Here is a 13,481-nt window from a genome sequence, read left to right as displayed (position 1 = left end):
AATTTTTATGAAGATTTCCGCGAATTTTTGTGATTTTTTTTTTTGATTTTTTGGTGAAATCTTCTGATTCTGGTTTTTGCTAGTTTTTAATATTCTAGCTTTCAATAGGAACTTTTCTAGAGGCTTTAATGGAATATATTTAGAGCACTTTTCTTTAACAGATATTACTAACTTTTCTTAATCTCATTATTTACGTTTTTTATCATTTTACATCATTACATTTTTTAAATCAATTTTATTGGAGTGATTTTTGAAGCGGGAATTGAAACGCGTAGAAAAAAATGGAGTGGTTTTGGCGCTGAAAAAATCTGAAGAATTGAGCAAAAAGGGGAGTGGTTTTTGTTCATTCAGCTGTTTTTGAGAGAGCGAGAAACTGATGTCTGAAAAAATTTTCTCTAAGCGAGCGATTTCTTTTTTTTTTCACATGCGGCTTTTAAATGCAGTTTTTTTCCATTTTTGATGGTTATGAAGTTCGATTATGATATTGTATTAGTTTTAGGCTTGTGTTGGTAGGCATTTAAGTGTTCAAGTAGTTAATTTGAGTTTACTGCTAATTTGGAGGATTTTGATCAGTTTTGCTGATTTTTAGACAAAATTTAATGGTTTTTTGCCTGTTTTTTTTTTAATGCCTTAATTGGGAATCGAATAGAAACGTGTTACTTAAGATTTTTTCGGTTACCATTTGACCAAAGTTCTTGTGGTATCAAATTTTTTTTCTTGGGAAATTTGGTAGAAAAATTGAAATTTTAAACCATTTCTTATTTTTTGGAGTTTTTCTTTTTTTTTTAAATCTGAGAAGTTTCCTAGCCTATTATGACTTGCCCATTGTTTTGCGAACTTTTCATTGCTCTAAGTGCAAAGGAACTTTACTCGATTTTATGCTTCCTTGTACTATTAAAAAACTCATTAAGTTTTTTCTAGTTTTTTTTGTTTAATTTGTTTTCGAATGCCGTTTCTATTCTTCCTTATTTTTTATGGCAATTGTGGAGGTTCAGAGTTCACAACAGAAGTTCTTCTTATTAAGTCATAAGTGTGGGAAATTTTATTCTTCGAGTCGTTTCCGGAATTCTTCCGGCTATGTTTTTTTAAGATCTGTTCACACATTTTCATGATTTTTGAAGTCAAATTGGAGTAGTGATTTTGGTCACGCCGAAACAGGAAATGGAGCGAAAAAGCGAGTGGTTTTGCGGCGTGACATTTTTTTTGCTCTAAATTTAAAGTAGAGTGAGAAAATGGTGTTTCAACAAAAATTCGCTTTCTCGCTAGTGGTTTTTTGTTCACATTCGGCAATTTCACTTTGATTTTTACTGTTTTTTCGATTTTTTGGATCGGATTTTTTTTTTCTAAATGGTTTTCCGAATCCATTCATAGTCCATTTTAGGTCTAGTTTTTCTGTTTAGTCAATGAAAATTCTTTGAATTGTACGTCAGGACTTGTTCTGCTATGTTTTTTTACTTCGTCGAATAAAAAAATGTTTCGCTTTACCTCATTTTGCCGCTTTTTCAACATTTTGCTTGATATCTTTTTGTCTTCTCTAGGCTAGTTTCTCTCTTCTCTCATTCTGCTAAAATTGATTTTGAACATCAGTTGCTCAGCAAAGCAATTCAAAATGAACAGAGTCTGTATAAAGAATTGAAGTCAGAAGTAGAAACGGGATAAACCCATAAAGCCCAATTTTAGATGCCCGCTATTTGAACGTCGTTCCTATAAGTCTTAGTTACCATCTCTAATGCTTATTGGTATTGATAGTAGCCCCTGTAGCCTCTCTCTAAGAAACAGAAGTACGATATGTTCAACTACGAAATGCCATCAAAATAAATCGGACTTGAAAAATGTTTTTGTACAAAAATCTTTTTTTTTCAATATCTTCTATTATTTCAATCCCAATCATGCTTATTGGAATCAACGGCGGCTATTTTCCGGCAATCTGCCGGGTATGTTTATTAAACATCAATCTTCAATTCCACGTGCGATATGGCAGGAATGGAACGATTAAACTAATTGGTATATTATATTATACAATAAATTTTAGCAAATGATACTGTGATAAATGTTGGTTTTTTAACCCTTGAGGTAATTAAGGAAGCTGGTTTCAATTATTATCTCTGTCTGCGGGCATAATTTTAAACCTAAGCTTTAGAAATTTTGCAATCAAGTAGAACTACTCTACCCTGCTTTAGTTGATTTGGTCCGTTTTCTTAACTTTTATGGCTTTGATGAAATAGCTCTGAATTAGCTCTAAAAGTTGACCCCTAATTTCTGTTTTAGAATTTGGGCGTACCCGAAGAGTCCTGGTATAGTTAAGGACACATTGGTGTGCTGTATTAAAGAGAACCCTGAACCATTGACCTTCAAAGTGCAGTGCACTGGAGTGAGGCCAGAGGTCGAAATGGACAAGAAGGAGTTCAAGTTCGAGAAGGTCTTACTACACAGGTACATATTTCTGCTGCTCTGAATGTGTTTTAACTTTAATGCAAGATTATTATCTTGGGTTATGGAAGTTTGCAGGTTTTTCAATTTCGAAGAAGTATTCTGATGATGCTCCAACAAACGCTTAAATTAGAAAGATTCTAAACTGAGTTGTTCTTGAAAGGAAAAGATTTGATACTGATCGAAGATGCAACTAATTACATCTGTAGTTTTCATTATTGTTTTTCTATAGATTTTTGCATTTTGGATGACAAATAGTACCTACGATTATTTGTAAATTGATCAGTTTTTTCATCTTGTAGTAAGATAATTTTTTATTTATTAACGACTTTTCCTGCACAAACAGTCTCATGTTTCAAGTTTTCGAAAAAGAAGACAGTTTTGCATTCAGCTAAAACATCTAAAATTCACAAATTGGATCGCGCGCGGTGTTTGCAGTTTCTATGGTAGTGCTTTGAAGAAAATCAGCTAAAAATGACTGATTTTGCGACAGAAATTTTGAGCTGAAATTTATCAAAAAAATTTTCAGCCAAACAGTTCACCAACCCTTTCTTGTCTTAAAAACTACCCATAATGTTATGGCAAACGAGCGTCCAGAACACAATTTAAACGAACATTACTGAAAAGGGGAACAAAACTAGTGAAAATCGACAGATGTTCAGAAAACCTCGATAACTCCTCAAAAAAGACGAAATATGAAAAATCTTCCAATTTTAATAACATAACCTCTGCTTGACAGATTTCTAATGATACCACTCATATTTTACTACATCAAGTTTATCGATCGGCCAGTTTACTGAAAAAAAGAACCAGTTGAGCATATAGTTCCTCACCCCCTAAAATGGGTAGGAAAAATGATGAACTATTCGTTTCCACCATTGACATAAGAGTGCACTCCATTTTGTACACAGTTCGAACTCAACTGAACTGAACCCCGGTGATCAATAAGTTTTTCACTCGCACTCTTAATTTGTTCAGGAAAGACTCGCGTGTGATCTACATCAAGAACACTTCCCTCCTCCCGATTGCGTGGAGACTGAGTGGGGTGGAGGCACTTGGGGAGGACTTCTCAATGAGCCAGGAACAGGGCATCATAGATCCTAAGAAAGAGTTCCCACTCACTTGTCATTTCAGAGGACTCAAACCTACAAATGTCAGAAAAGTAATCAGATTGGAGGTCAGTAATTGTTTGATTGGGAATTATGCCCAAATGATTTGATGATGGCGATCTTCCGAAATTTTTTTTTTTGCTTTTTTGATGCCATTGAAATGGTGTATTGATTCAAAGAGTACCAATGTTGTGCAAAAATACAATAAAAATTGTTGATAATTGTTGTAGAACGCTACCTGCAGCATATAAACCCAACTGTTTTTTAATTGTTTCCTCTCACTTCAATCTAAAATGCATATCATTTCAAATTGATTAGTAGGCCGAAGACAGAACAGATATGTTCTCTATAACTCTCCTGATTAGTTCCGATCGCTCGAGCTTGATTGGAGCATTTGTGACATACATTAGGCTCGCTTCATATTCCAGTTGCGCCTGGTTGAATGAAAAGTGTTTCAGGTGTCTGATAAGGAGCAAATAATGGGTCTGGTTCAACTGGAGAACCTGCAGATAACAGCTGAGGCCTACGATGTGGCATTGGATATGAGTTTCCCTAAGGGTACCGAGGGAGGAATAGACTTCGGGACCAATCGAGTGGGAGAAACAATCAAGCAAACTTTGAGTCTGAAGAATAAGGGAAAATACGACTGTGGGTTCCAGTTAGTTCTCTATACCAACTCAACCCCTCTTGCCACCCAAATTGCCACCCAAGCTTGCAACTAGCCTCACCCCAAATTACACACACACACACACACACACACACATCACATCCCACGTTCTGTTACAATACTGCTCAAAGAGTTGTTGTAATTTTTGGATGGTGGATTTTTAATAATTATTAATAGCCGCCCTCATCTTCTCAGCCTGCTATTATAGCGCTCCTATTTTGTTTTTTACAATTCAAAGAATTTGAATTGTATTGGGGCGCTGTCTTTTTTACGACTCGAAGAGGGGTATTGGAGAAGTCCTTTTTTAATCAATTTTATTGGAGTGAATTTTGAAACGGGAAATGAAACGCGTGAAAAAATTTGGAGTGATTTTGGTGACAAGTTTCTTAGCCTATTATGACTTGCCCATTGTTTTGCGAGCTTTTCAGTGCTCTAATTGCAAAGGAATTTTGTTTCCTTGTACTAATAAAAAACTCAATTTAAAAAAAAACTTGAAGTTTTTTCTAGTTTTTTTTGTGTTCAATTTGTTTATGAATGCCGTTTCTATTCTTCCTTAAATGTTTTATGGCATTTGTGGAGGGTCAGGGTTCACAATTGTTGTTCTAATTGTTTAGTCATAAATATGGGAAATTTTCTCCTTCGAGTCGTTTCCGGAATTCTTCCGGCTATGTTTTTTTTCTTTTAAGATCTGTTCACACATTTTCATGATTTTTGAAGTCAAATTGGAGTAGTGATTTTGGTCACGCCGAAACAGGAAGTGGAGCGAAAAAGTGAGTGGTTTTGTGGCGTGAAATTTTTTCGCTCTAATTTAAAAGTAGAGTGAGAAATTGGTGTTTGAACAAAAATTCGGTTTCTCGGTAGTGGTTTTTTGTTCACATGCGGCAATTTCACTCTCATTTTTTAATGTTTTTTCGATTTTTTGGATCGGATTTTTTTCTAAATGGTTTTCCCAATCCATTCATAGTCTGTTCAAGGTCTAGTTTTCTGTTTAGTCAATGAAAATTATTTGAATTGTACGTCAGGACTTGTCCTGCTATGTTTTTTTTACTTCGTCGAACTTTTTTTCGCTTTACGCATTTTGCCGCTTTTTCGACATTTTGCGTGAAATCTTTTTGACTTCTCTAGGCTAGTTTCACTCTTCGGTCATTCTGCTCAAAGTCCTTTTAAACAGCAGCTGCTCAGCAAAGCAATTCAAAATGAAGAGAGTCAGCATAAAAAAAATCAAAGTCAGAAATAGAAACGGGATAAACCCATAAAGCCCATTTTTAGATGCCCGGTACTTGAAATTTGTTCTCATAAGTTTTAGTTACTTTCTATAGTGCTTATTGGTATTGATACTAGACCTTGTAGCCTCTCACTGAGAGACAGGAGTATGTTCAATTACAAAATGACATCAAAATAAATTGCACTTAAAAACGTTTTTATACAAAATTCAATTTTTGTCGATATTTTCTTGTCTTTCAATCCCAAGAGAGTTATGGGAATCAACGGCGGCTATTTTCCGGCAATCTGTCGGGTATGTTATCATTTCTGGCGATCTGGAAAGGGACAACTAAACATTTATGTAAATTTAGTTACATTTTAGTAAATATAAAAACTATGTTCACATTTTCTGACGAGGGGACTCGGGACGGGAGGAAACGTATACCGGGTTGAAGTTTCTTTGATTTCATACCAGTATCCTCTGTCCATACTTGATTACTGAGTACGATCCGACTATGAAACCAAAAATCATGTATAATCATTGTATGACAACAAGGAAAACATACAAATCATACACATTTATAAACTGGTTTCGTTACCAGTTTTCTTATATGACCATGTATTAAATCAAGTTTATAGTTGTATGATGGGTGACCTGGGATGAGACTTAAAATGGTTTATCCAAATTGCGGTTTCAGTTTGAGTGTGGAGCAGGAAGGTCCCTATGCCTCTGTGATGGACAAGTTGTTCCAAGTGTATCCCAACAGAGGAAGTCTCCTTCCCAACGACAGACCCACAACTGTTCAGATCACATTCGTCTCCACCAATCAGGAGATCCAAATCAACAATCTCCCTCTCCTCAAATGCAATGTAAGTTTTTGGAATATCATCGCATTAGAATAATCATAAACTCAGCTCTCAGTTATGATTGGTACTTGTAGGCGATATTTTTTGTCTACATTAACAATTTTTTTGGTTAATAGGATCGTTTGTATTCTTCAGCTTAGTGGGAACCAATTATTTACGTCCTAAGACCTAAAATTGCACTACCGACCCTGCAGGGTTAATGATTTAACGAATATCCCCCACTTGCTGGCAACAGGAGTCTTAAAATTGATATCGTTTTTTCCATTAAAAAGATTGTGGATCCTAACCTCGGACCGGCGGGTGAAACAATAGCCTGTATCCCAATCAAAGTGGCAGTGCGTGCACTCTACAGCAGGTATGCTCTCCTGCCCCGAAGTGACATTGACTTCGGATCCATCATCGTCAACTCCAAGAGACAGCTTCAGTTTGCAATTGAGAATAAGGGAGAATTCGAGTTCAAATTCAACATCTCCAAGCCAGTTAATGAGGACCAGTTCTTACCCACTGCTAGCAAGGGCAAGAGGTAATAAGATTCAGAAAAACTATTCGGATCTATTATATTTCTGACTCCCCGTGCCGTTATGACCCCCAAAGACTATTTATGTGTTGTTATAGTACATTTTACCTTGTAAAAATTAAGACGTACGCGTTGCGGGCATGCAGTTTCGGGGGGGGGATCCAAAACAGAAAATTCAACTATTCTTAAACAAATTTGTTTATTATATATGATTTTTTATATTTTTAGGTTAATGTTCTTGCCATTATAGGTAAAGTTCCGAGCACATTGACAAGAATATCGTGTCCAGAACTTGTTCAATATAGTTGTTTGCTTCAAAGGGTAGTAGTTTTAATGCAATTTTCTATCATCAAACTGGAATTAATATCGCCAATGAATATTTGTTAATCTTTGGTAAAAAAATATGTTAAAATAACCTTTGAATATCTGTTCTAGTGCTAAGATCTTTAGTTCAATTCAGTCCAAAATAGTATCAATCAAAGCTCCTATTTATCGCTCGACGAAGTGGTTCACATTCTATAGTAATATTTCTTTCAGACCTGGTTGGTTCTCTTCGTCTACGGGGACCTTTTCTGGACTGACTTCTGAGTCAGGTGCCTCCCCCTCCCCCTCCTCTCCTAAGCAAGCTACTGCTGCAATTGGGGTTGCTGTGGGAGGGGCTCAGCCGGATATAGTCATGTAATTTACACGTGTGACTTCTTTTTTGCATTTACTGATTTCTGATATGTTAGATAAATGGCTTGTTGGGAACTGTTTCTTTTTCTACCGTAAAGTTTTAACATATGATTTATGTTTTATACCCTGATAATGTTAAATATGTATTTCAATAGCGCAACGTCATATTTGATTATGTCTGATAATGCCAATTATTGTCCCGACCCACTTGTGGGGGAGGAACTATATACTCAAATGGGTTTTTTTTGTTCAGTCAATTTTTGCCGATCGATATATTCATCGTAGAGAAATGTTAGTGGTATCATTAAAAAGTTCGTCCAGTGTAGAATTCGAAATTAAAAAGATTTTTTTGAATTTCGTTTTTTTCGAGGAGTTATCGAGGATTAAAGTTTTGTGTGAACATGCAATATTTGGCATGATTTTGTTCACTTTTAGACGAATTTTCGTTCAAAATAAGACTTTCTATAAAAAATAGTGAGTCAAAACTACATTTCACGTCACAAAATTTATCAAGTTTGTGTTCCTAATAGACGAAAGGCGATAAGAAGACTAGTTCTGGTCTCATAGGAAAGTTTACTATAAAAAAAAATCGAATTCTAATTGAGAGCTCCTTTTTTAGAACACGTTTCATATTTTTTTTTGTTTTTTTAAGTCACCTAGAGGCTAGTCACTTTTCATATCGATGTTCCGTTAGTTTCAAGCCTCATATACACTCAAATGAAGCCCAATGAACAAAAAATTCGCTTTCAAGGAATCGCTCATGTTTTTTTTTTGCTTCGACTTTTCGTAACTTTAATTGAAATTTGATTTTTTCGGGTTTCACAAAATTTTTGAAGTCTCATGGCATAGACTCGCTGGCTAAAAGTGCAATAAGTTTTGTAATGAGCATTAACTGAACCTATCTAGTGCTTCAAATGGACAGCTAATGGCTGTTAAGACTTTGAAAATATATTTTCGGAAACTTCAACATTAACCAATCATAAACTTATTTTCGTAACTATAAGTCAGTCTCATTAATTACAGGACCCCTCTCCTTCCTACTTCAACCAAAATTAATCTGGTTAGCGTTGTTGTCTTCTACCTGTTGGTCATTTGACTTCAATGCCACAAGATTTCAAAAAAAATTCAAAATTTTTGGATATTTTCGTATTATTGGTTCCTTTTGAAATCTGAACTTATTATTTTTATATTGATAGCTCCCATTGGCTTAGAGGAGACGTTAGAAGGATCATAGATAAAGTTTTCCTGAGAAAGACGTATGGTTTAAATGACTTCGAAACTTTATCTCGCACTTTTCTACTGAATTTTTTGTGTTTGCCTATACTTAATGTTGTTTTCATAGTCATGAGACTTATTGTGATCTCTTATTGATAACCTATGCTTGACAAACATCCTTGTCTTCCCATCGAGGCATAAGTGAGCGTATTTATTGACATCCGTTGAAACCTATTGAATTTAATGTCTGTCAAAACTTTAAACATATTTTTTCAAAATTTTTTGAACATTAACCAATCGTAAACTTATTTTCGTGAACTCTAAGTCAGTCTTAGTAATGTCGGGACCCTTTGCCTTTCTACGTCAACCAAAATTTATCTAGCTAGTGGTTTTATCTTCTAATTCTAGGTTTTATGACTTCGATGCACGAATTTTCATTTTTTTTTCGTTTTTCAGTTTTTTTTCGTAATTTTGGTTCTTTCTGAAATCTTATCACATTACCTGAATATTTATAGTTCCCCTTGGCTTAGAAAAGACGTTGAATGGATCATATATAAAGGTTTCAGAGAAAAGCTTATGGTTTAAATGGCCCCGACACTTTGTCGCACTTTACTGAATTTTTGGATTTTGCCTGTATTTGTTGTTGTTTTCATAGTCAACGACTTGTTGAAATGCCTTATTGATGATTTAATGACTTATGAATTACCAACATCGTGGTCTCACCGAGTTTTAATTTAGCGTATTTATTGGCTTCCGTTGAGATCTATTGAATTTAGTAGCGTTGATACAACGGGCTTCATCAAAAATTTCGCGGTTTTAATGTATTTGTTCATATTTGTTGATTTTTTGAAGTCATATTGATAAAAAAGAATACCATTTGGTTGCTTTTAAAAAATAATTGAAAATAGAAAATTTTCTACTGAAAATTTCATATTTAATGGCTTTTCGCTCGACACTTTTCTCGCTCAATGTTTTTTGAATTTGCCGCTTTTTGCCTGTTTTTCTTCTTTGTAGCCGTAAAATGTTGACCGGTCCCATGAACTTGTAATCAAGTGCTGAATTAATGATGTCACCCGAAGCAGTCCATTTATAACGAATAGTCAAAACGTTTGTAATATTATACATTTTCAAAAGTTTTTCAAATTTTCAGTTTTTGTTGTCCTTTTCGTCAACTTGTAACTTATTATCATCATTGAGAACTCCCATCCATTTCCTTGTATTTCAAAAATTAACATGTCTGCTGATATTATGTCGTAACTGATGTTTTGTTTGTTGGATAATATGCGTTTTCATAAAAGTTTTATGAGTGGCATAAGTTTTTTTTCTCTTCTTTTAGGACATTCGGGCAGTAACAGATCCCAATGATTTTCAAATGTGGCCAAAATGAGCTCATTTTTTTCCAGTATAATTTTGATGAATTAATTTAAATAAAGCTGAAATAAAAATATTTTTTATTCAGATAATAGCTAATGAATTTAATGGCACCAATAATTTATGTTTTCGCAAATTGTTTGTAATTTTTTGAGTTTTTCTGTATCTTCAGTCCATTCCCATGGTTTTGTAACCAAAAACAGGTCTCATTGAAAGAATTATTTTGTTAAAAGCTAGTGATTTTTAAGACTTTTAAAATTATTTGGTTTAAAATATGTTGATAGATTTTTGAAGTTCGCCTCATTATTTCTTCTCTCTGTGGACTTGTTACTTAAGTCTCATTAAGGAAAATTTCCATTTGTTGTATAAATAGGAAAAAATTAGTTTTTGTAGTTAAGGTTTTATCTGATTGCATTTTGACGTTGTTACTAGGTGCTTTTAAACTTAGATAGAGTTTTTGCCTTGAAATTTTTGTTTTTGTTTGTTTTGTTGTTTGTTTTTTTTTTCGTAGTCTTTTTAATGGCAGATCTCTTGCGTGTTGTAATAAGGCATGGCATTATGTAATTCAATTAGCAGTTAGGTTTTGCAACAAGTTTTTAAACTCAAACATCTATTTTTGTTCTCTTATTTGGGTGACAATTAAGTCAAAAATGTAGATGAGCTCGGGTCGGAACATCATGTGCGAACGCACATTAACGAGCCTCCTTGTTTGTTTACATTTGAGAACTTAAACTTTACGATCTTGAACCTACGATCTCCAGAACCTCGGTTATGTACGCGTTAGTTACATCAAAGCTCCGATGAAGTAGCAACTTTGCTGGCTGTATAAAGAACAAACTGGGCCATTACACTAAGAAACCATTTTTGGTGTCCGACACTTAGCAAATTCGAAGAAACTTTCTTTGTTCAATTAGATTTTATTTACCTCGGAAAAAGAAACGGATCCTTTTTTCAATAAATAAATAATGTGTTTATGACTGATGTAGTTCGCTCTTTCGAGCCCAACTGTAGTCCAACAAACAGCTACTTAAGTGCCAAGCATAGAACTATTTTCCAGAATTGTGACATTTGAAGTACGACTCATAACCGTGTGATTTGACTGCAAAACTTGTGCTGAATTTTTTACTTTTGTCTTAAAAGTGGGCAGTTTGCTTGATTTGCATTTGCTTTACTATGTCCATTTTAGAATTTTATAGACCAGATTGGTTTTTGTCCAGTAGCATTTAATCTTTCGATAAATTGGGTTTTATGTGTTCGAAAAAGTCTCTCTATGGCTTTTCAATTTTGGAATTCCCATTTCCTTTGTGCACAAAATACTTGTCCAATATTTCAATCAGGGTAAAGTAAACGTCAGCTTCGTTTTAGCGATTCTTTCAAAGCCGGCAGGTCTCTTGAAGCGACCAGTGGAACCGCAAGATCCGCTAACAACAAATCCGCCCTGTCCAAATCCACTGCCAAAGGAGGAGACATGAATGCCCTTGGACCCGGAACCTCAAGTGGACCTACCACCCACACTCTAGCAGGAGCCAAACTTCTGACTGGACCCTTCATTCTCAACCCCGCATTTGGGGTCGTTTTGCCCAAAGCCCAGCAAGTTATCCAAGTCGAATGCATGCCAGAAGCAATTTGCAGACATGATGAGGAATTTGTAATTGACATCTCGGATCGGGATCCGAGAGATTACCCGGATGGGGTTCCATATCACATTTTGGCGGATGCTGTGGTCCCTGGATTCAACACAGACGACACTTCCTCTATTTTTGAAGAGCATATTATGTGCAAAAGTCTGGCATTGTATCTCAAGTCGCATAAAGTAAGTAGATTATTGTAGCTCCTAAAATCGCTTTGTTCATCTTACTCTTCCAAGAACTTTTTTCCACTGTAATCATATAACCATGCTGGCACTTGTTGGCAGATTTTTTATGTGGGTTTTGATTATACAGCTTTAGATTGGCATAATAATGCGTTGATTATAATGTATCTAATCTTCTTAATGCCTTTCTCTCTATCCAAAACATAATGTCCGAATTTACATTAGTGCAACTGTTTCTCAGCTTAATTCGGGTATCTGCTGTCTAGTTAAGCTCTGCGATACGGTGTGATTTACTCACGGTTTTCAGATGAATCTTAAATGTGAGTAGTGGATGAAACAAGGAAACCAACCACCAGTAAAATTCGACCCTTTCTCCTAACGCTAATCGCGCATGTCGAATCGGGCCAAATTTTACTGCTTGTTGGTTTCCTTGTTTTATCCACTACTATATTCACCACTATAAATACATATTACACGCACAATTTTGTGTACAAAAATGTACATAGCTAGTATAATTTATGCATTTCATACGCTAATATCCAAAAGTTCTCAAAGCTAGTTTTAAGCCTAATTTCATATCTAATATGCCAAACTATATTGAAATAAATCAGGTTAATCATCTCACAAAATTTTGACTTTACCCTTGGAGACGATTGATCTATGATGTATAACTGAGTGATTCTATGTACCAGGGTACATTTTTTTGAGCCGAGTCTTGAGAGGTCTTGTTAAAAGGTTGACTCGCCTTTACCACGCTACGGCAGTACTGCTCGACCTTTCTTAATGGCAACTGTGGGGGAGGGTGCAACTACAGAATGCTTGAACACTTTTAATTTTAATTATTAAGCTGACTGAACTCTTAATAATCAGGTGAATTTATTAATGTATTAACACTAAGGATATCAATAGTAATGTATCATTTGTAGGGATATCAATATCAATATTAATATTAAATATATTTCTCAATAACCAATCACTTGTTTATCATTTATGAAAATTGTAGTTCTGTCATGCACCTAGATTGTAGCTGGCTATCCTTCTGAACTTCTGCCAAAAACATTTTTAGGAACTTGTTCCATTCTGAGTAGTAGTCTGTTGAGACTAGGATCCTTGGATAGCTTTCACATGCTTGAGAGAAGTTGATATAACTCTGGACAGTAGAGTAGGAATATCCTTTATCGTTCAGTAGTTGTTTCCAGGGAATATCCTTATTGTTTTCTTGATGATTTTGTTTCACTTTCCCCCATATGTATCCTCTGTCAGAAATTGTCAGTAGATATAAACGATTCAGCTTTCCCTCCATGTTATTGACCGTGGTGAGATATGACTCAAATTCACCAACATTGAATGAATTCCTGAGTTTATCACAAAAAGATAAATATTCTGGCACATTCATTTCAAACTTGTCCAGTGTTTCCTGATGCTCGTAATTAGTAGGTCCTTCTTGAACTTGGAGAGGAATAACTGGAAGAGTTCTGTTTTAGTTCGTTTTCCAGTCTCACTTTCATGTTTGGCGGTGTTGTCGGGTATGCATTTGTTCTCCTTACAAAATGTTATCATTTGAGTTGTTAAATTAGTCAACTCGTTTAGATTTTCTTCAGATAAAGAAGTGCT

The 13,481-nt window shown here is 35.0% G+C and overlaps 2 protein-coding genes across 7 annotated transcripts in view; one reads left to right on the top strand and one right to left on the bottom strand.

Annotated features, from left to right (window-relative positions):
* Positions 1-13,481, bottom strand: part of LOC142344835 (unconventional myosin-Va-like) — a 380,102-nt gene that overhangs the window by 272,904 nt on the left and 93,717 nt on the right. The gene's annotated exons all lie outside the window — the stretch shown is intronic.
* LOC142345113 (hydrocephalus-inducing protein homolog) overlaps positions 1-13,481 on the top strand; it is a 236,409-nt gene that overhangs the window by 142,222 nt on the left and 80,706 nt on the right. Inside the window, exons 56-62 of the mRNA XM_075397198.1 lie at positions 2,269-2,433; positions 3,409-3,607; positions 3,998-4,197; positions 6,108-6,279; positions 6,549-6,799; positions 7,223-7,471; positions 11,420-11,867. Coding sequence (XP_075253313.1) covers positions 2,269-2,433; positions 3,409-3,607; positions 3,998-4,197; positions 6,108-6,279; positions 6,549-6,799; positions 7,223-7,471; positions 11,420-11,867 — 1,684 coding nt within the window. The remainder of the gene's footprint in view (positions 1-2,268; positions 2,434-3,408; positions 3,608-3,997; positions 4,198-6,107; positions 6,280-6,548; positions 6,800-7,222; positions 7,472-11,419; positions 11,868-13,481) is intronic.

This window comes from Convolutriloba macropyga, chromosome 8 (genome assembly GCF_964194025.1).
Source record: "Convolutriloba macropyga chromosome 8, txConMacr16.3, whole genome shotgun sequence".
NCBI classification, from domain to species: domain Eukaryota; kingdom Metazoa; phylum Xenacoelomorpha; order Acoela; family Convolutidae; genus Convolutriloba; species Convolutriloba macropyga.
This window is presented reverse-complemented; position numbering and strand designations above follow the sequence as displayed.